At 42.0% G+C, this 23,779-nt stretch overlaps 2 protein-coding genes across 2 annotated transcripts in view; both read right to left on the bottom strand.

Annotated features, from left to right (window-relative positions):
* LOC108794652 (putative adenosylhomocysteinase 3) overlaps window positions 1-102 on the bottom strand; it is a 5,563-nt gene extending 5,461 nt beyond the window's left edge. The window contains exon 1 of the mRNA XM_018565733.1: window positions 97-102. Coding sequence (XP_018421235.1) covers window positions 97-102 — 6 coding nt within the window. The remainder of the gene's footprint in view (window positions 1-96) is intronic.
* Window positions 103-316: 214 nt separating this feature from the next.
* LOC108794644 (putative adenosylhomocysteinase 3) overlaps window positions 317-23,779 on the bottom strand; it is an 86,153-nt gene continuing 62,690 nt past the window's right edge. The window contains exons 2-17 of the mRNA XM_018565720.1: window positions 21,548-21,659; window positions 18,390-18,533; window positions 17,430-17,530; window positions 16,500-16,602; window positions 14,704-14,798; window positions 12,292-12,398; window positions 11,068-11,184; window positions 6,467-6,530; window positions 6,198-6,286; window positions 6,012-6,082; window positions 4,291-4,385; window positions 3,822-3,920; window positions 2,634-2,702; window positions 1,030-1,108; window positions 786-906; window positions 317-380 (exon numbers count right to left, since the gene is read on the bottom strand). Coding sequence (XP_018421222.1) covers window positions 317-380; window positions 786-906; window positions 1,030-1,108; window positions 2,634-2,702; window positions 3,822-3,920; window positions 4,291-4,385; window positions 6,012-6,082; window positions 6,198-6,286; window positions 6,467-6,530; window positions 11,068-11,184; window positions 12,292-12,398; window positions 14,704-14,798; window positions 16,500-16,602; window positions 17,430-17,530; window positions 18,390-18,533; window positions 21,548-21,659 — 1,530 coding nt within the window. The remainder of the gene's footprint in view (window positions 381-785; window positions 907-1,029; window positions 1,109-2,633; window positions 2,703-3,821; window positions 3,921-4,290; window positions 4,386-6,011; window positions 6,083-6,197; window positions 6,287-6,466; window positions 6,531-11,067; window positions 11,185-12,291; window positions 12,399-14,703; window positions 14,799-16,499; window positions 16,603-17,429; window positions 17,531-18,389; window positions 18,534-21,547; window positions 21,660-23,779) is intronic.

The following is a 23,779-nucleotide window of genomic DNA, read 5'->3' as shown; positions in this document are numbered from 1 at the left end:
GCTACAGTGCAATCCCGAATGTGGCTCGGGGTTACCGCTTTGGTAATGAAAATTAACCCCGAGCCACACTCTGGATTACCGCCAGGAAGGTTATACTGACATTCTAGTAAAAAAACAAGTACACATGCAGGTGTGTTTTTAAAAAAAAAAACAAGATTGTGGGTAACAGGATTACAGGTGATTTTTTCACCACTGCTGTAGATTAAAGCAGAACTGTGGAGAGGCTATAGACCTTCCGAAATGTACATATTCTTAAGCAGTAAATGAGCCTAAAAACAAGAGCTCACTGATCTCCATAACTACAGACAAGGTGGAGTTATTCATCCTCAAAGTCCACAGGAGAAGCACGACCTTCAAGTTGGGTCTCAACACTGTGCTCTCTGTTAACATTATAGATTAGATATGCATTAGATTATGAGGGTGGCTGGCTGCCAAATGACTTCTGATAGGGGTGGGGGGAGGGCAAGACGACTTTCAGAAATGAAAGTGCTTTTTGCTGTTAACCAAAGATAAATTACTCTGCAGTTGCAGCAGCTACAGTGGTCAGTGAGGGTTTGTTTTAAAGGTAAGCTTTACACCTATGCGATATGTTAAAAAAACCAAAGTATTTTGAATTTAGTATTTTGAATTGATTACTTACTGTAGTGAATATCAAACCATTAAACCCAGCCTTACAGTACTGTACAAAGATCTTCTATTGTTTGTAAAAATTAGGCCCATTCACAACAAAGCACATTTTCCAAATAAGCATTGTTGTGAGCATGCTGCCATACGAGTGTACATACCTGTAGTAATTTGGTTTGAAAGGTCCATTCTTGTTCAGACCCAGATACTTGGCCTGCTCATCTGATAGCTCAGTGAGGTGGGCATCAAAAGTGGGAAGATGAAGGCTGGCCACATATTCATCTACAGGACAGAGATTGCATCCATTAAGAGAAAATAAACACGAGAATGAAAATGGTTTATTATATACATCATTTGCACTGCTAAGCAACAGATTAACAAACATGTCATTTTCACGAGACTCACCCATCTTCTTAGGCAACAGGTAGACATCCTGTTTATAGCGACCCTCTGGGGCATTGTAGAGTTCAATCAGAGCCAATGCCTGAGAATAGACACAGATTTATTTTCGGTATCGCTATAGAACCAACATATTCTATATAACTTTAAATTACTCCAGGAGGAGCTTTAAATCTAAAATTGCTACTTGTCATTAAAATATGGCAATACATGCTCGTGTGCTAAACAGGTCAAATGCCAATTTAACCGACCAGCATGTTTCTGGATTGTGGGAAGAAGCATTGGCACTCAGAGTAAACTCACACAATCACCATCAAAGGATGCAGTGTACCTGGTGAAATATTAACCTAGAAAACCCCAATCATATTTTACAAAAACATTCTGCATTTTTTTTTGACAGAACAGTTGTATTCTTCATAGTTTCTATGCTAGAGCTGCATTAAAGGAAAAAACTATGGGGAGAGTAAAATGCACTCATCCTTATAGTTAAAGCCGACGTGTGACACTACAGCAGTCACATATCGACTCTATAGATCGAGAACTGAGCGATCACATACCGCTGATAGCTCAATTCGCGACCTTCTCCCTGCACATAGTAGTGACCGCTGGCGCTGCCTATCTGGTGGGGTGGATCCCACAGCTCTGCACTGTCACCATATAGTGGGCAATAAGCCCTCTATATACTGAGTTTTGGGTCACAGGAGGACATCATTAAATGTCCTTCTGTGACTCTGAAGAGAACGCCAAAAAAGGTTTAACCATAGTTTTCTTATAATACACTCTGCAATGCCAGTGAATAGAAAAGCAAGAACTAACTTTAGAGCCATGAGGCAGGGTTCCAGCTCAATGTGACCATCACAAGAACACCTCCCTAAATCCTCCTGTAATGGGCTTCATAGAAGCCAATGATGAGTAACTGATGAGGTCACCTATCTGCCCACTCTCGTTTCTCCTTCTGTCACACTGTCTGTGAATGCTAAACAGACTGAGCCCATAGGACTGTCACCTCCTAGTCTTGGGAAAACAAGTATTCAAAAAATTCAGGTACCATTGAGCTGCAATAAAGAGTTCAATTATAAGTGTGTGATTATCTATGTATAATGTTTTTTTTTTTTTTTTTTTTTATACCTGCCTGGAACCTGTTAGAATGTTACAATATTCGCTAGGAAAATTAAAAAAACTCTGCTGGTGCGTACAAAAATATTTTGGTGGAATAGCAAAATTAATTTTACTGTTTGCACTGAAAAGAAATGGCTGCATTGTACGCAGTTAAACGATTTTGAACCCCACCCATCCTTAAACCATTAGCCCATGAACATCTTTAGCTGTGAAAACTTCACAGGGCTCTGAAGATTTCTAATGATTACATTAATTGTACTGAACTGTATACTGAATATGACGCAAAATAAGGCATCCAGCAGTAGTGGGGAAGAGCCGCATATACCAAAATCCCTTGAGGCATGTCGCAAACTAAGCCCTTTCTGCAATGGTATTTTCTTTTTACAAACTTTTTTATCATAAGGAATGTTACAGCCATTCAAATCTAAAGATGTGTACAAAGACTTCATGTGAACAAATGTGTGTGCAGATGTACGATAAAGGTACCTTACCTGTGTGGTCGCAGTAATAGATAGAACAAATGTTGGGACAGTAGAACAGCTCAGGTTAAGGAGACGTCCCTGTTACACAATTTAAGGAGACACTATGAGATTGGCATCATTTTCCAATATAATTTAAATTGGGTACACATTAACCTGTCACATTAACATAAATGTGGTAGTTTTCCAGACTAAGAGCCACATATAGTCTAATGGCACAAACAAAACACCTGTATAATACTATACAGAAAATAAATAAGGGGGAGAGGGGCCTGTGCTTAGCTAACAGTTTAACCCTTTAGGGGTCCTAGTGCATGAAGCAGGACCTCTGTCAAACGAACAGATAGACCTGCAGATTACACCATCTGTAGGGTCCTGCTCTGCGTATCTGTAGCACTGAGCAACTCGGCTCATTTTGTTTGCTGTGCTCAATTAAAACAAAAATACACAATTCCAAGAAAGCCTTTAGTTCATTAGTAAATATTCTCACTGGGGATGTACCCATCCCAATACTAGTATTGGGACAAGTACTCGTACTCCCCCAAATGTTTCAGATACTTATTCCCGATAACGAAACTTCCGGTAACAGGAAGCCAGCTCCATGCTCCCTCGTCACCAGGGAGCACTGAGCCGGCTTTGCGGCCAATCAGGAAGCCAGACAGCATGTAATGACTCACTGCCCGTCTTCCTGATTGGTTGGGAAGCTGGCCAGTCAGGAAGCCAGGTGGCGACACATTACCCAGCCCCTCAGCATCCTCATTTGCCAGGAAGCTGACTCCATGCTCCCTAGTCACCTGGTGACGAGGGAGCATGGAGCTGGCTAACCGGGAAGCCGGGCAGCGAGTCATTTCAAACTGCCCAAGATCCTGGCTAGTCAGGATGCCAGGTGGCGAGTCATTACTTTCTAATGGGACTTCCGGTATCGGTATTTGCGAATACCAGACAAAAATAATCGTTACTCATACTCGATATAGAAAAAACGGTATCGGTGCAACCCTAATGGTCACCATGCTTTGTTGCAGAAATATCAATTAGTCAAAAATTTGCAGGAAAAAAATATATTTTGTTTTATGATAAGTTATAAGTTGTTGGAAAAATTTTGGTTAATTTTACACATGTGCACAGTTTTTACTGAAGATTTCATATGCAGAGGTTGTTTAACTTAATGGAATACATTAATAGCAAGTGTATGCTTCATACCTCTGCCAAAAGAACGATCCTTTTCCCATCAGGCCAAATAACATGATCAACCTGAGACCTAACTCGCTCCCATGTCAGCTCAGGAGTGCGCAGACTTGCCTTGGGGAAATGGGGGGATAATCTGCATAAAGTGAGGAAAGAACAGAACAAAGCTTAAAGTCCATTTCCACCTTTGTAAGTAATTAGCATTTATTGTGGTTCTGCAGAGGTGCAATGATGATGTATATGTGCGCACATTTTTACTCTGTACATTGCTGGCATGTTTTAAGAAAAATATCTCTCCAAAAGGTGGAAACATGCTATAAGTGTAGGTTTGCTTATAAACCAATATTTCGGGTTTAAACAACCATGGAAGACAGTAATTAAGAAGAATCTATGATAAATACCTGCTCTAGCAGAAAAATGTTGGGTGACATTTGGGCACATATTAGGCATGGTTTCCCCAATATATGATAGGAGTCTGACTTACCACGTCTATTTCAGTGTTGGAATGCCCCATATTGCAGACAATACAGCCATTCTTCATACGATCTAGATGCTCTCTGGTCACCACATTCTTGTTACCTGAACATTGCAGAGTATTAGAATGTGAACATTCTTTCACAGGCTAAATACTACAAAGTATACCTATTTGCTTTCAGACACATAAAATTTAAACCAGCAATATTATTCAGGCTAATATTTAATCTACACTCGCAAACTGTTTTAAAAGGTATGAACAGTACTGCAGCTGAACAGAAGGGCCCCTCTGGCGCTGCCCACTTTGTCTCAGTGTGCTGATGCAGCTCCCCAAACATACAATGCAAATATAGACTTCAACAAAGCTGGCATCTGCATACTTGCTAGACGTGCCCTCTATGTGTGACTGACCTTTGGCCTAGTGATACATCACATAGGAACAGAACACTGCATTGCAGGGTAGAGAAAAAAAAACCAAAAAGTTTATTTTTATATGGGTCTCCAAAGGCACACTGGTCTGGTGGGCAAGAGCTTTTTTAAAAAAAACGCAGCAGAGGGTGCCTTTTATATAGCTGTGGTGTGCACACAGGTATAATTTATAAAATATTTTAAGACTGAAAAAATGTTCTTAGAAAAGGCTCTGTTTACTCCGGAGTAATAAAGGCTCTATTACTCCGCACACTATGATTGAAACTCATCGATCCCTTTAATATCCAGTGGTAAATGGAAATTCATCAGAGCGAACTCTGCAGTTTTGATATCAGCTCAACTTTAAAGTATTTTAATTTATACTGAAACAAAACACAATTTAATCTAAGCAGACAATGTTTAATAACTCACTATTGTGTTAATGGATCCTATTTTTAACCAGTTGACATCCGCGGTGTTAAACCCCCTTCCCATTGGACCCCAAAAGAAGCTGATAAAGCAGAGATCTGCTTTATCAGCTTCTTCTCTCTCCAGATGACTGTGATGTAATACACATCACTTCTGCATTCACAGCCCGGACACAGCCACAGCCCGGACGGGGATCAGCAAGGAGCTGATCTCCCGTCCTCCTCCTCCTGACACCCTCGGAGCCGGTCCCGGGATCCAAGATGGGGCAGCGGATCCCGGGAATCAAGGTGAGGGGGCAGGGGGGGAAAAAAAAAATATGTGCCGCGAACGAGCACATATAGGCGATCGGCGGGCTATGGACCCGCTGATCGCCTATATGTGAAACACCCGGTAACGGGTGTGTGCATTGATCGGGTCTTTTCTGCCCGTGCGTGCCCGCTAGGGGGCGCGCGCGAGCAGAAAAAAATTGCAGTCTGGAGACGGCAACCCGCAGATGCAGCAGTGCCGTCCGTCCGTTTTTTTACTACGGGCGGACGGCAAGAGGTTAATACCACTGGAAAAGGAAATATTTGTATTAAATATATTCTGATATTTTTCCTGAATACAAGTACCTCAAACATAAATTAATTTGATTATATTAGGAACTAGTAATCCCCTTAGCATATTTAAGGTGGTCTTTTTAGCCAGCATCCTTAACCTGCCCTACTTCCTATCACCAACACAGTAGACATCACAGCAAGGCCCTAAAAACATGGATAACATGGATATAAACCTTGGGGCAGCAGAACTAAAAAAAACAACTAACTGGGATAGCTGAAACTCTTCATAGAGAAGTTGTGTTAAGCTGTAGAAAATAGACAATTGTTATTCAATAAACAGCTAAAGCCATGTTACCTGTGCAGGTGATGACAATATCCACCTGTCTGATGACCTCATTCAACTTCACAAGCCTAAAGCCATCCATACTAGAAAACATAGACGGTAGAACAGCTATTAGTATGCTACATCACACTTGGTATCTACTGTATCATGGTTTCCACAATGGCCCAAGAACCTGATGGCCAAACACATACTGCTTACCATGCTTGAAGTGCACAGATTGGATCAATTTCAGTCACATAGACAATGGAGCCCATGGCCTTAAGGGCTGCACAACATCCTTTACCCACCTAGAACAAAATATCACCAGGTAAATTTTTTTAAAAATAAAGTGAAATTTTATTGGTTAACACATTGCATTCTAAATCAGATTTTACTAGTTTATATTATGTATGTTCTGCTCAAATGACAACTGGTTTACTAAAATACAACGTAAATGCCAAGTGACAACTTTTTGCCAGAGCACCCACCTCGCCATAGCCACACACCACCACCTGCTTCCCTCCAAACATCATGTCTGTTGTCCTTTTAAGACTGCAAAAAGAAAATTCTACAATAAATACATTTTCCTTCATAATCTTTATACATTAGGGAAGCTACATAAATAAATCACGGATATGTGGGCCACACAAAAGTTAGAGGAACTTCACCCTCTCAAATAGAACCCCCCCAACTTACCTTTGGTGTTATGTCGTAATCGCATAGTTACAAGCCCAAGGAATCCAGTGTTGGTTTCTACTGATGTCACAGCGAGCTTTCTTTTCCCGTTTTTTCAACTATACTCCAAACACAAGCTAAACCAATAAAATCGTACCACTTCAAACCCATACCAGGAACGCCTTAACCTCAACCGCTTCTTAAGTTCAAAACCTTGACCCCTTTAAATCCATACCCCAAACCCTTATATGCTAAATATGTACATTAAGCCTTAAGATTTAGCCCACACCCCAGTACTATATCCTGGACCCATACCTTGAATGCTTAACGTGCATCTTAAGACCAAACGCTAAGCTCATACCCTTAAACCCATGAAATCCATATCCTGCAATACCCTGGGTTGTCTACTTTTGCAAATGGTTTGCCTTCATGGGGGTAGTTTTCTTTCTTGGGCTGTCCCTACCTGCCATAAATTCGACATCTACCCAGAAAATCAATTTATCAAATTTTCATGTTAATCAGCAGGCCCCATATTTTGGTCTGTAACAACCCAAAATCTCAGAAAACCTGTACATGGTGGGCATTGTAGTTTAATTGCAGTAAATGTGCGTGCGCATGGAAAAAAATTAAAAATGTCTTAATTTCTCGTAACTTGTTTATTTTATTTCTATATATATATATATATATATATATATATAGTCAAACAGAAGCCTTTTTTGTAATCTAAAAAACAATATATAATAAGTGTGGGGGCACTTAATGTGAAAGAGGTAAATTATGGTTGAACAGATATATAGATCAAATTCTATATTGTTTACGTTCAGAACTTGGAAAATTGCCTCCGTCCTTAAGGGGTTAAAAATAAAAACTGTTGCTGCATTTGCAGTGTTAAATGTCCAACTCAGTGACGAGGACAAACTGTTAAGGATTTGAAATGTGAGAAAAAACATACTAGCACTACATTTAAGCAAATACCTTTTTTGCTGGTGAAAAGTTATGTTATTAACAAAAGGTCATTGTGTAGAAAAAATACAAGACTAAGGTTACCATGCCTTCAACCAAAGTATTTTTTTTTTTTTATACCCGTTACTCATTAATCTGGCTTGAGCGATAATTACTTTACAATATGATTAGCAGACACAAAACAAACAATATACAGCTTATCTTCCTGCCATTTTTCCATTTGCACACAGTGACGCCGTCGACCGCGATCTGACGCAGCCGCCGAGGCAACAGATAAAGTGGAGGCAAGACGTAAAGTAGACCGTAATGACCCCAAGGGGCCACCAGGGCATCCACGGCCTCCGCCCAGGGATCCAGGGCCCGGGCCACAAACCTGTCCACCTTGCGGTTGAACCGAGACGCCAGAAGATCCACCTCCGGCGTGCCCCAGCGACGACAGAGCTGCTGAAAAACCTCCGGGTGCAGAGACCACTCCCCGGATCCACCGACTGTCGACTGAGGTAATCGGCCTGCCAATTGTCCACTCCCGGGATGAATACCGCCGAGAGAGCCAGAGCTTGATGTTCCGCCCAGGACAGAATCCCGAACACCTCTCGACCCGCGGCCACGCTTTTTGTGCCGCCCTGGTGGTCGATGTACGCCACCGCAGTGGCGTTGTCCGACTGGACCCGGACCGCCAGACCCTGGAGCCGGGCCGACCAATGAAGGAGAAAGAGGCGAATCGCCCGAAGTTCCAACACATTTAATCGACAGACGGGACTCTTCCGGCGACCAACGACCCTGCACGGTCAAGGAGCCCAAGATCCCGCCCCAGCCCCAAAGGCTGGCGTCCGTGGTGACCACCGTCCAATGCACTGGAAGAAAAGACTTCCCCCGCACCAAGCACGGAGATTGAAGCCACCACCGCAGGGAGGCTCCTGCCTCCCGAGAGATCCGAATCTCCCTGTCCAAGGACAGGGGGGACTTGTCCCACTGTGCCAGGATGTTCCTCTGCAGGATCCTGGTATGGTGTTGCGCAAAAGGCACCGTCTCGAAGGAGGCCACCATGAGACCCAGGACCCGCATGCAAACCCGAATGGGCGACCACTGGCGAGTCCTCAGTAGCCGGACCTTGGAACGGAGCTTCAGGAGCTTGTCCCGGGGAAGAAAGATCCGGGCCGCGACAGTGTCCAGAACCAAACCCAGATACTCCAGGCATGGTGAAGGCACCAGGCAAGACTTTCGCAGATTCAGAAGCCACCCGAACTCCTCCAAGGACCGCACAGTGATCCCCAGAGCCGTCACCATGGAAGAATGCGACTCTGCCCGTAGGAGCAGATCGTCCAGGTACCCCACGATCGAAACCCCCCGACAACGCAACAGCGCCAGAATCGGGGCTAGCACCTTGGTGAACACACGTGGGGCCGACGCCAGCCCGAAGGGCAGCGCCACAAACTGAAAGTGGTCCTCCCCCACCGCGAAACGAAGATATCGCTGATGACTCGCAAATGGGTACATAAAAAGGTATGCAGCCCAGATAGCGATGGAAGCCAGCAGATCCCCTTGACGGAGCCATGCCACCACGGACCGGATGGACTCCACCTGGAACCGACGGACCCGCACAAAGGTGTTCAAGCGTTTGAGGTCCAGGAAGGGCCGCACCCCTTATTTCTTGGGCACAGTAAACAGGTTCGATAAAACCCTTGGAACCTATCCGCGGAGGGAACAGGCACAATTTGTTCCTTCTTGCGCGCCTGGGGAAGGAAGGTACTCTTACCCCCCGTCAGATCCTTAATGATCTCATCCAAGGTGGAACCAAACAGACGGTCCCCAGTAAAGGGCAACCCTGGAAGAGCCTTCTTGGAAGCCTGGTCCGCGGACCAACACTTAAGCCAGAGCAAACGGCGACGCGCCACCGCTGACATCGACACCCTGGACACCAAGGGTGCCGCATCCAAGGCCGAATTACAGACATAACGAAGGCCCTGAACCAACTGGTCCGCGATTCCACAAAGGCGGGGGAGACGTTCCCCTCCGCAAGACCCTGATGGAACATTGTAGCCCACTCAGTTAGAGTCTGAAAGACCAAGGCCGAAGCCAAGACCGGACGCATGAGAGCGCCCGAGACAGACCACTTAGACACAAAGTCCTCCTCGAAGGTGTAGCAAACCGAGAACCGCTTCGGAACCGCAAAAGGACTTGGAAGGCCGTTTCCACTCCTTATAAATTAATTCAGCAAAAAAAGGAGGAGATGTAAGGAAACACCTTGGCGGAACGCCTACACTTATGCGCCCCAAACGACACTTGCAGCAGCGCGGAAGTGCTGGCAACGTCCTTAATTTCAAGGGTCTCCCTAACAGCGCGGACCAGCGCTGAAAACGTCTCACGTTCCTGGACCCGGAGCGTAGACGCAGCCTCATCCTCACTGGCAGAATCAGGGTGTGAGGAATCACCCGGATCAGGATGAGGCGATGGCGTGGGCAGTTCCCCCTCCTCCTCGGACTCCACCGACAAGGCAGGGGACAGCAAAGGCAGGGCCCGCTTCCTAGGTGGGCGCTGCATCAAGGCGCGCCATGCGTTGCCCAAAACCATCCATGACAGAGGAAAAAGCTTCCGGGACAGTGCGGTATCGCGGTACCACCCACCTCCCCCCGAATCACCGGCCCATCCGGCCATGAGGGAGGGGGGGTACAAGGGGCTGCCGCAGCGCAGAGACCGCGCAGCCCCCAAGCTTACCTGAGCATCCGGTCCCCCGAAAAATCCACCGCAGACCCCCATACCTATGCGAACGGCAGGCCAGACCATATCCACAGGAACCCGGATTCGCATGAATGCGGCAGGAAAAGACGTCCTCGACCGCAGCCGCGACGTCTTCAGCCTACAGGGAGCGCCATGACAGGGAGGCCAAGACCCCCAGTAAGAAGTCCCCCCCTGGGACGAGCCCAGAGGTGTCAACAGGGGACCACATGTCGCAGCCGACCCACCGTGGCAGAGTCTGCATGCGCTCGTTGGTCACCCAGGGGAGACTACAAGGATCTACAATCATCCAGCCTGTCGCCCTGGGGACACTTGCTAGAAGAAGAACGAATCCAATCGGAAGAAAGGGAAAAAATATCCAGAGAAATTTTTTTAGCTCCTTACTCCTGACGCTAGGCAAAAAACTGGAGATTTGTCAGCAGGTGGGGGGTTTGGCCACCGGCAGGGGCCGCCCCTAGGCTGTAATTGGTCTTTAGTTTTGTGCCTAGCGTCCTTCTCCTGCAGGTGGCGATATTACCCTACCATTCAGGATCTACGATCTGTTGCCTGTGTCCTTCAATGAACGGGAGAGAAATCAGGCAGTAACCCCCAATTACAAACTGGTTAGTAACAAGCTTCTAGTTCACGTTAGGCAAAGCCGCAATATTTGTAGTTGTTGTGGTTACAAAGCATTGCTCTTGCACATTACCATGCTGCAGAATTCGTTCATTCTTACCCATCTAGGATGGACTCCCGACAGCAGTACAAATTGTCAAACTTCTGTTTGGTAACAGAATCATTAACATTCATGGCAGGAACACACAGCTTTCCGGCTTTAGACAACTGGTACAAGCTGTAAAAGAAACTTGTGTGAGCACAAAAATCTAATTCAGTAACATTTCTATATAATCAGCCAAGGCTTAACCACTTTGTCCTTTAATGTCACAATGCAAACTACTTCACAGCATACATGGGCAAAGGACAGATTAGAAATGCACAATGAGTGTAGCGTAAAAGTACGCATGGCTTAAAAACAGGCATTACTAATTGCACCTTCCTGGCTCTGTGGTGGTCGCTCCTCTGCGCTATCGGCGATTAAGGTGGTGATCACTCAATTGTGGTAGCAGTGCTGCTATTGTAGCCACTCCCTGTTGTAGTGTAGATAATGTAATCATTACCTACGCCGTCAAATGCTGCCCTTTCCGCAGCATAAACAGGACTGGGGACTGATTGGACGTGGTTTAACAAAAAACAGTTTTCAAGCAACGTAAATCGAACCCCAATAGCTAAAGTCCCATATAAGTTTTAACACGTTAATGTGATTTCAAAATCACTTTTTTCAATGTTATCAAATCTGCAGATTTCATAAACAATACCTGGTGATCCTACCATGAAGGTCCTTGTTCAGGCACTTCCTATTATGGGGTGACAACTGACTCCCAATTTTGCTTTTGTGTTGCCACCTGGTCACATGCCCCTGATGGAAACTATAAACGGCCATACTGACACATTGTGCAGGTAATGGTATACTGTTGTCACCATCAGGAAGCAGTTCTAGAAAAACAATGTGAAGCCAATGCTAAAGTAATCACATGTAGACAGGAAGTGGCTGAAAAGGAGAAGTTTAGCAGCACTGACATTCGGGGGGGAGTGAAAATATATTTTTTTAATAAAGTCATATGTTTTAGCACACTAAAAAATGTGATCCAGTTCAGGTTAGATTTGCTCAAAGCCTAACTGATATACATTATAAAAATGAATCATGTTATTATATTACCGTAATCAAACACAGATATCTTGTATGGAAACCATTAGATTCTACAGTAGTATCTCTACAATAAGCACAATATATCCAAAGCTGTACAGATCAAATTCAAAGTGCTAAACTTCAGCATCATCTGGTAGGTAAAATAAACAGCCAGAAATATAACTTTTCTAGAAATACATGTCTTCTACATACCGATGTACACCGGTAACACTTTCCTCCACTATGCCTTTAATCTTTTTAAACATGTTTGGATACTTCTTGTATATCCAATGCGTCAGATCCCCACCATCATCCAGTATCTGCAGAGACAGCCAAAAACATTTGTTAGTGAACACAAACTGCCGCATCCAAAACCTAACACACATCCAGATGCTTTCCAGCAGTGGACAGTGGGATGAAGCATGTGAAATCTTGTCATACTAGGACAGAGAGATGGTAAGGAATATTGGGGCTTTGATATTCCAAAACGTTTTGAACGGAATTTATCAAAAATGGAGCAGCTGTGCATGGCAACCAATCAGCTTCTGTCATTTTCAAATCTTAACTGAACTGAAGAGAGAAGCTGATTGGTTGCCCCGGGCAACTGCTCTAGATTTTGTCTGCTCCACTTTTGATAAATTCCCCTCTTTAGTGTTACTGCTCAGGGCTTCCACCATCATTAAGTCACCACTGTAGTCTACTAGAACAACAGGTGGGTATGTTTATGATAGCTGGGCTGTACCGGAAGAGGCTGCCTGACCATGGGCATCACACAGCCAGGAAATCTGCAGGAAACCATTTACAGAATAGAGACCTAAAATTAATGCTGTATGCAGAGAGAGGAGTACCGTGTCACAGAAAATAGTAAAGAAATCGATGAATAGTCCTTTGCACTCCAATTTCATACCAAGCCAATTCCTTTGTTGACTATAGTAGTGTCACAATCTTGATTGTACAACTGCTATAGTCAATAAAGGAATTGGCTTGGTATGAAATTGGAGTGCGAGTGACTATTCATCGATTTCATGTTACTAGCGGAGGCATCTGCAGTCACTACGGCACCCACCCGACTTATGGGTTTGTTTCCGGTCAGGAGTGTGAAGGAAAATATCTTGGTAAGAAAATATAGTCAAGAACACACACCGTGCACTTATTGCAGGTAAGGTAAAGAAAAAAAAAAAACCCTTGAGTTTCTCTTTAAATTACAGGCATGTTGGTATGGTAATTAGTGAAAGTAAACTAGAAAAGAGTGAATTCTTTATTGGCTCCTTAAATAGTTTTTGGATCTTTAAGAGTCTTAAAACTGATGCAAACCATGAGATCTACATAGGTTGTGTAGGATTTGTTTTCCTGTTAATGTAGTCATTAAAATGCTACACAGCACATCTACGGACTCTGAAAGCTTCCTTTCTGTCCAATGTATCCAAGGCAACACTGCCAATTCTACTTGGAGGGCCCCTGGCTCTTCCCACTTCCTAGCTGTAGCCTTACAGATCAGTGAAAGATCTCCACCTCTGTCTCTCAGGCCATTGTGGACCGATCAGGATGATCGATGTTCTGTTTCAAGGCAAACAGTAGCACCCAGAGTAATTTAGCACTGTAAACACCTTCTAAACTTCCCAGGTCTGTTTTCCTAGATACTTGGAAGCCTACTTCTATTTTGTGCACCAAAATGGATGCTCCTTTGTGCCATTTACATTATTTCATAAAAAGGAATAGAAGTAGGCAGTGATGGATGTGATTTATACTAGTTTTTGGTAAGGTGTAAAAAGGTAGAGCACCAACATCTAGGCATGCAAAGAAAAAACTTACAGCTCCTGGGGATGGTGGGCTGTCAGGACACAAAATACTAAAATAACAGACTGCAAAAATATTAAAAAGGAGATTAGCATGTAAAAAGCGGATCCATACATGCCAGGATAATGCTCAACTCTCATCCACGTAGTGATTGTTTATTCATTAATGTATAACCACATAGGCACTACTAAATCTTACAAGACTGCCCGATGCACTTTAATAATCTGCTTTACATTCCGTGACACAGAAAAACATCAGAATACTAACCAAGTACGAGACTAATACATAGGGACTCCGAATTTCTTAAGATAAATTATAAACAATTTTTTTTGTGTAAACCTATTTGGTCTTAACCCAAATTTAACTTAATCCACTGCGGTAAGAATTCAGACGGCACCTCAAAAGGTCAATGGTAGAAGACTTCCTGCATCCTATGTTGTATAGAGTCCTCTATGATTATTGTGTTACCATTTACACTAAATGTGCAAACCAAATTGACATTTGACTGGGAGCTGTGAAGAACTAAGTACTGACAGGTATTCTGTATGTGAGAGACAGCAGGAAACGTTCAAGAAGCTTATGATGCAGGGTTAAGTATTTAAAAAAATTATGAAAAGGGGTGGGGTAGACAGGTACACTACAGCAATGGATGAAGATTTGAACACTGGGCAGGTGAGCTATGGTAACATACAATTTTATTTTTTTCAGTTCAAGTTTTAAACTGAAGATTCATTCAGCCTTGAAACAGCTGTGCCTACTGTGCCCAGCGTAGTTAGACCACTTGAGGACTTTCACAGAGAAGGCCTATTTCCATGTACTCAATCTTACCATGTTAGGCTGCCAGCCTTCCACATTCACACAGCGATCAATACACCACCAAAAGTCATCTTCAGATTCTCCTTTCCAAGAGAACACTGGAACACCTGGTAATAGAAGCAATATTGACCACATGAGTACCGACTGGCTAAAGGGGGGAAAAAAAAAAAAAAACACACTGTAGGGAATTAATCAAAACTGGAGTAGCAATCAGCTTCTCTCTTCAGTTTGTTCAGTTAGGATTTGAAAATGAAAGATGCAGATTGGTTGCCATGCACAGCTGCGCCAGATTTTGATAATTCCCCTCTCTGTGCAGTTATATGAAAGTTCTTGCTAAACGTGTATTTCAACCTATTCTTGCCAGCAATCTGTAGGATCAAGTTTACCTGCACTTGGGGGAGCAAGAATAAGGTAAGTATTTGTACTAGGGATGCACCGATACTAGTACTCGCCCAGATTTCCTCTGACGAGCAGTGCCGTGAGGGAACATGGAGCCGTCTTCCTGGCCAAGCAGGAAGCCAGGCGGCGGGTAATGACTAGCCAGCCCCTGGCTTCCTGATTGGTCGGGAATGCGGCTTCCCGATTGGCCACGAAGCTGGGCGGCGGCGGCTTCCTGGCCAATCGAGTCATTACCAGCCACTTAGTTACCCGATTGGCCAGGAAGCCGACTCCATGCTATTTGACCGGCTTGATGCCGATTGCTCGGGAAGCTAGCTTCCCAGCCAATCAATGACTGGGCGACATGTCATTACCCGCTGTCCCGGTCCATGATTGCCCAGGGAAGTCGGCTCAATGCTAGCGGAAGCACCGGTATCAGTACTTGGTATCGGCGAGTACGAAAATATAAATATCGGTACTAGTACTTCATACAGAAAAAACGGTATCGGTGCATCCTTAATTTGTACTTACGCCTCTACCCCGAGTCCAACAAGTATTTAACTTATGCAGTGTGGGGGGACACCACTGCTTGAGTATATTTAACAGCTGCCTGGAGTGGGGTTTAAAGACAGGAAGCCAATTTGATTTAAAAAAAAACCCTAACCAATTCCCAGTTTAATTATTTGTCCCCTTATTGGGCAACAGTCATTCTCTTCCTCATCAGACTAATTTTTTTACACCAGAATTCAAGTAATCAACAGATGCAAACCTAGAATACATTAAAGTGGAACTCCAGGCAAAACATTTTCAAATTAAGATTTTGTGTTCCAAGTTCCTCCTGTGCATATTTCCTTCACAGAAGTGAAAGTCTATCAAAGTAATAGGTAAATGCCACTTTTGACAGGGATTTTTCCCATCACTTACTGTTCCAGTAACAGTAAACCTATAAAGTAGGAGCACAGACAGCGGTAAAACACTGACTGAGGTTCTAACACTTCTGTCCCTAAAAATTAAAAATGTTTGGCTTGCGTTTCACTTAAATAACCGGTAAAACTTAATTTTTTTCCCCTATACCAAAACTATCATATTTTAATATAGAATGTTAACTAAATGAATGAGATACAGAGCAGTTGAAGACCTATGTGCAGCATTTCATCTAATCGGCTTTTATCTGGCCTTACTAAACAACGATCTCAATTATATCGTGACTGATTGTTATTATGCCTGGAACAAGCACAACTAATGCAAGTTAGGTTGTTTTTCTCCCAGTTAGAAGCTCTCAGGAAGCAAGCCGGAATGAAATGTTGATGGAATTGTATTAAAAAACAAAACCAAAAGTCAAGATTAAAAGACAATAAAAGTAAAAAAAAACCCCAATGGATTCTGTAGTCAAAGTGTAATTTCCTCCTTTGAGCTCCAGTATCACTTACCACTCTCAGCCAGGGCAGCAGCCACTTCATTTAGAGTAGAGTAGATATTACAGGCAGCCCATCTACATTGAGCTCCCAATGCCCCCAAAGTCTCAATTAGAACCTGGAGAAAAGCAAAAGTTTGAGATTTTTCAAATCACCCAAGCATGTCGTTCACTGGCTGTTTAGAGAATTAGAAAATGCTCATTAACAACAGCAAATAAAAAATCATTTTACCATCAGGTAGATGCATCAGCATACAAAAAATAATCAGTGTTGGATTTGTTGCAATAATAAATCCAATGCTAAAAACATTTTATGCAGTATCTTCATTTTAAAGCACTTGAAGAACTCTGGTCAAACTAAATCGTAACCCTTGCAGTGGGGCTACCCCAGCTGTGCAAAGGGCTGCTAAAATATCAGATTTTGTCACCTAAACCAGCATCCCGGCTGGCTCCTAGACATGTCCTTTCAGCCTCTCTCCTCCTCCTTCAATCCGGCGGTCTAAGGTCGTGTGAATCATCACGTCCTATACAGTGTATTGGATGTGAGGACGGTCTTGCACAACTTAATACATGTACCTACTTGAAATTTGTGGCTTGTCCCTTCACCATTTCTTTGCTTATCCACGCCTCTATCTCCAGGTTATGTTTTACCTGCCTCACTTTCCTGCTTCTACACCCCAATAGTTAAAAGTATCTAAAAAATGCATATCACGCTTTTAGTGCATTCCTATTGACAATACAAGAAAAAAAATAGAAGAACTGATACATGTGAATAAGTGTGTGGGCTACATCCGGCAAAAACAATGCAAAGAAGTGCTACTAAAAAAGGTGTCCATCTAAAACTACCCTACAAGGTTCAATTCAAATATTAACCACTCTGCTTGAAAATACTTTCTAAATGCTGGAGAACTGCAGAGCGCAAATTAAATTAAAAATCCATGCTTACCGCAGTCTGTGCGGTTATGTGAGTACAACCGACAATCTTGGCTCCTGCCAATGGTTTTTCTCCTTGTGCTCTCTTGCGTAATGCCATCAGCGCAGGCATCTCTGACAAAGCAAATGTCCACAAAACTCAAATCATTACAACAGCAAGTGGGGAAACAGGAAAAAAAAAATTGGAGAATCAAGTGAACAGAAAACTTCAGGATCACACGCTCCTCAGGGTGACCACTCATAATACAATCACAATGTACAAACTTATTATGATTAGGCTGCATTGTACTGGAAACTCAGTCTAGCGATAAAAGTTGGATAAGTTTGTAAAAAACTGACACCGGATAAGCTGTGTGGTACTAGTGGAGTGACTGTACAAATGTACACATTACGACAAATCAGGATTGTTGATCCAGAAAGACTATGAGGCCGATTTATACAGGGACGGCCTAGTGGATTCCTGAGCAAATGATGTTAACATGGCACCAACTACCACCAACATTTTTTGTGTAGCTTTGTATAGAATGGTAATTGGTTAGATAGAACAATGGGCTTCAAAACAAACTTCAAATGTCAACCAGCTAACATTGTGTGCACATATGCAGCGTTTCATATCCACGTATGAAAATAGAAATGTAATAAGGAACGTCATCACAAAAAGTTTACATGTTCTTTAAAGAAAGCTGCAGTGATCGTAATTTACAGAAACACATAAGGTTTGTTTTTAACACTCCAATATGCCCAAATACCTCTGCTTGGTGCTGTGGCCAAGACTAAATCCAGCTCCTTATATACTAAACTAGCTGTACATTGGGCAATACTAGCTTTAACACATCAATTTTGTCCCCATCAACATTACAACAACAAATATTGGCTTTCAAAAGAGCCAATGAGTTTCTGCAGATGCATAACTTGAAACAGTGGGAGCACTCAAAAACCCCATGTTAACATTTTATTAGAGCATTGTCATTACCTTGCTCTGCAATTTCGATCTCACGCCTCCCAAATTCGGCCTGCTTGATGTTCTTCACACAAAAGTCACCGCTACCCTTGGAGTTCTTCTGTTGCTTGTCCCGCGGAGAAGTCTCATCATCTGAGCTGTCTGTGTAGGAAGCAGCTAGTGAAAGAGGATATAATCAGCAAAGGCAAAACAATATTTTGCCTCTAAAGAAATATGTTCAGTGGCTTCTGAACATTATGCTGATAAAAATTACTTTTGTAAAAACATGAATGTAAAATGAATTTTTAAAAAAGTTAGTTATGCTGGTGGAAAGCATATGATATGGAAAACAATACTCACAAGTTTTTATTCCAGTTGAAGGGAAGTGGCAAGAAAAATACATATATTTTTACAGATTAGGAGGAAAAAAAACTTCTATTTTAAAAGGTTAGGTTTCTTATACATTATAAAGGTATCTGGTGGTTCGTAAGAATGGAGCTTTGCCCAAACTTTGACCTGTCACTCCTAGGCACAGCTCAAATTCTTTGCTAGGTTTTATATCTAATAACCTATAATTAAAAACAAATTTTTTTATAATTATATATACACATACATACACACATACATATACATATATATATATATATATATACACATACATACACACATATGTGTGTTTACACAAGTCCCTGTGTGGTCTTGGTTTTTAAGAGTACCTGTACCCGTGTATGTTATGGTCTCTGAGGAAGGCATCTAATTGGTACTGCTTGTGGTTAGGGAGTTTACCCTAAAAAGCTTATTGCTGATGTTGCCATCATCATCAAACATTTTGTACATCAATATCATGTTCCCTCTTAATCTCCTCACTTACAGCATGAACAAATTAAAATTTCGTAACCTTGTCCCATAGCTTTGGTCCTCCAGCCCCTTAGCTTTGCTGCCCTTCTCTGGACTCTCTCCAGCTCAAGGACATCTTTTCTGTGGATTGGTGACCAAAATTGAGCTGCATACTCAAGATGAGGCCGAACCAGAGATCTATAAAAGTGGCAAAATTATAGCTTTGTCTCTACAGTGCAAGACCATACTCTGCTAGCTTTGTTTGCTGCAGCCTGACATTGCTTGCTGTTATTCAATCTGTGGTCTACTTTTTCCATTTCCAACTTCCCTAGTGGAGTTCCCATTAAGGTATATTCCGCTTGCCTGTTAACCCCAAAATGCATTACTTTAAATTTTTCAAAATTAAACCTCATCTGCCATATAGTTGCCCACTCCTATAATAAAAGTAAGTATATATATATATATATATATATATATATACACATATATATTTTATGCCCTGTTAGTAGCTTTTCATAAATTACAAAGAACTCACTTAAAATAAGAGGTTTATTATATCTGGAGATCAAAGCCTACATATAGAATACCCTGTACTTATGTGAAATCTTACATTTTTGTGTGAAGGGTGCAAGAAGCTCTTTTACATATATGTAACATATTTGCACAAAGGCTGGCCCTTGAAGAAGTGTACAAATGAAGGTTGCAGAAGTCATTCCACACTATCCAATCTCCAATTCAGCTCTGCTAAGTTATGTTTTTGTTTTCTTTTAAGTAATGCTCATTGTAGGCAAATAAGGAAGAACAAGTGCATGGGAAACACATCAAATACCATAATGCCCAACATGACCAGAATGACAGTATGGAACACACATGAGACTGGAGAGGGAAGAAAGGCTGATTCCAAGCACCGTGCAGCAGACCTTTGCAGAAGTTAATCGAGTGGCCGAGGATTAGACCGTGCAGAAATATTTCCCTGAAGGCCAGTCCCCAGCAGGGCTCTGTCCAGCACAGCCTGACCTGCAAATCCCTGTGAGACAGAAGCCTGGCATTTTCTGGGCTAGAATCCCACGTTGACCTAAAGCCCTAGAAATCTGTGCTTAATAAAGGAATGACATTGACAGAATATCTGCATGAGAATGAAGAGAGAAAGCCCAGACTTGGAAAAGATCAGCCAGTTAAAACTGGATTTCACTCAGAAAAAGAAAAAAAAGCAGATCTTGTGACTTGCATCATGTTATAAACCTTTTCACTTCAAACCTTACTTTATTATTTTAAATTAAAAAGGACAGGTTTACATTTCTGGGAACAAAAGTTTCCTTTTCTTGAACTTACAAAACGGCAGCTTAGGTCAAGTTAGCAAAGTAAGATGCACCTTGCACTCATATCAAATGCCCCTCAGAAAGACTAAGATGAAGCAAAGGACAATGAAATCAGATGACTACACAAACGTATTAAACATCAAGTGTATAATCAGCTCATGGGATTACCCAGCATCTATCATCTCACTGACTATATACTGTATATTGCATTAACCCACCGTTATTACTAAGCGAAGTGACAGCCAATTGTGTGTGAGCGATTACAGGTGAAAACGCCAGGGTAGCACAGCTTTGTAAATCATTCAGCTGCATAATAATAGATATTAACAGGATGTAAGAAACTGCAAAAAGTATTTTAATTTAAAAAAAAAAATGGAAAATTTAAATTACTGTGTATCTCATCATAAAAGACAAGACTTTTATAGGATTTATTTTTGTGTCAACTCCTGCAATAAATGGCTACCACCAGCATGTAACATGGACAGTAAAGAATTTGTCCAAAGTGCAATGAAACAGCCGTGAGCAGAAATGAATCAGTATCACTAGAGATTTACACAAGCAGAAAAATGAAAGCTGACATCTAAATTGCTTATGTGTAACAGCACAAAATGCACCTTAGCTATATGCCACTATGTAAATCCCATTATATGGATATATATACACGGTGGTTAAAGACTAAAACCCAGAAGCAAAGTTGCAATAGTTCCTAAGAGAAAGGCCAACTATTAAATTTAGATAGTAGTTTGCTCTATGGTCAACAAAATATGCTCCCTCCAGTTTTGCCGCCTTCTACAGCCAGGAGCCTTGTGAAGTTTCCTCCAATATAGTACATTCCTCTAGTAATAAGGAAAGAGATAGTATTTGCTGCACAGACAGCACATCACTGTATTCTGGAACTGCACAACTCAAGGTAATTGTTCTTTTTAGCAGAACATACAGAAGAATACACTTTTTTAACTAAGGTTTTAGTATGAGCTATCCTAAGAGATAAAAGAGAAAACCTAATTCAAGAGATGATCTTACGCCTGTACTTACCAGAGCTGTAGCTATCCGTTGATGATTGGGATATGGAACGAGACAAGGAGCGGCGCCCTATCTTTGTGGGGCGTTTGTTAAACTCCCTCTTCTGATCTGCAAACTGGATCTGCTGCGAAAAAAACAAAGAGAGACTAGAACCAGCGAACCGACCACATTTTATATCAGCTCTAGTAGTTTAAACTAATTAACGTATAGCAGACCTTGCATCAAAATGCTAGATTGGCTTGTCTTGTAGGTTCTCCATTGCCAGTTAGAAAAATTAAATCTTGTTAAAAAGTTGCACCAAGGCTGTGGAGAAGTGTCTTTTCGTGAGATGTGGGATCCTCAGCTTTCCCAGGATTCCGGCAAAGGCGGCCCAGTGACCCTCACATAGATGGGTGGAGACTTGACATTTTTTTTTTTGCAAGGTCCACTTTGAGAGCTCAGAAACCGTGGAACCAGCACACGATAATCTTCTAAAGACATTTACATTTTATTCCACAATATGGAATGTGAAATAAAGTTTACATTTCTTTGGAATATTATCGTGTGCTGGTTCCACAGTTTTTTAGCCTATTACTCCGGAAGAGAGTCATCCGTGCACCGAATGTGGATTGCGGGGATGCACAATAGGGGTCAGCTGTGCACTTCATGTTTTCAGTCCACTTTAAGAGAGCTTCTGATCCTCATCAAATAATGTCAACCACTAGGGCAACACCTTATGTATAGCTGTGTGTTTGTCTACATCTATGTCTATATATCTACACACAAAGTACATTAAACATTGTTCTGCAAAGCAAGATATAGAAAAACAGCCAAACAGATCAGGAGTATCTATACACAATTACAAGAGACTAGAGAAGATCTTAAAGCTGATCACAGATTGATTAAAAGAAGATTTGGATTTTAAATCACGAACAAGATATTACTTAAGAACAAAGTACGAGCCTTAAATATTTGCCATGCCACAGGGTTTGTATTACAGATTACTTGAATAAAGGAAATTTACAGATGACACCGATATGAACACACCAGCTAGAGAACAGAGTTTTACAGGTTTATGGTCTTAGATATGCAAGTCCATAAACCTGCTTTAAGTGGTAAGCAAGGGTTTTATGGATGAGTCTTCAAGTGTCAAAGGAAGCACAAGAACACTGAGTTAACTGCGAAGTGTATTTAAACATAATTACATAAATGAGGGACGAGAGACAAGGCAAAGTATGTGATAAATGGTTTTGTAAGTTACAGTTTCTAAAATGCATTTGTATTGTTCCTGAGAGTTAACTTGAAAGCCAGTTCACCAGAGACCAGCTAAAAGCCATCCACAGTCCATGGTATAAAGAGAGTCTGGGTCTGTACATTCATTATATTGATAACCAAGTACCCCAGTTCCATGCTATTTAAATCGAGACAATGAAAAAGGCACATTTGCTAAACGGTGCATTATAGAAGGTGTTTAGCAGAATTCATAAAGGATAACTTGGAAAACAAAAGACATACGGCCCTCACCTCAGATTTTCTATCCATCTCTCCATTGACGTTGTACTTCTATGTGTTATTCAGCACACCGAAAGACCAACTATCAGACCTCTCTGGGTATGAACTGGGTACAGCCAAGTCATGCATTTATACCCACATCCTGTCTGCTCTGGTTTTATCCTGCCAGATATATGTTTGGCAAGAGCAGACCTCCCACCCCTAAAGTTAATGAGACATTCCAGAATTTACTGTTACATTGCTTGGTTTAACAACCAATTCCACCGACACAAAGTGGCCTCTAATCTGTGGTTCCTAACAAGGCCTGAACATCAACGGCTTATTTTTATGTAAGTAACACAGTCTGTAATTACCTTGTTAATTAGGCTCATTTTTAGCGTGTTCAGCCTAAAGCTAGTTAAAGATTTACACACGACCATCCACAACCTGTTCTAATGTATGAGTACAATGATTACCCTACGAGGTCTTCAATTAAAAGGTCAAAAAATGGGAAACTAGTACTAACAGCACCATTATCTGCTGGACTTGTGTTTACTTCATGATTAGGTGGTGAAAGCTCAACCAACGTTGTTAAATAAATAGCCATATTGTATCTTGTGAAGTGTCTTTTTAAAAGTTCAGGGACTTGGTGTTCATTGATGTGTAGGGTAGCATCAGAAAAGACAAAAAAAACATTGATATGAAATCGTAACATATTAGAATAAACTTGACAGTGGTAGAGCAGTGAGGCAATGAAGGACAGTGAAACTGCAA

Source organism: Nanorana parkeri, unplaced genomic scaffold, assembly GCF_000935625.1.
Source record: "Nanorana parkeri isolate BGI_ZX_2015 unplaced genomic scaffold, ASM93562v1 scaffold26, whole genome shotgun sequence".
Taxonomy (NCBI): Eukaryota; Metazoa; Chordata; class Amphibia; order Anura; family Dicroglossidae; genus Nanorana; species Nanorana parkeri.
Note: the sequence above shows the minus strand (reverse complement) of the source record. Positions and strands in the feature narration are given on the sequence as shown.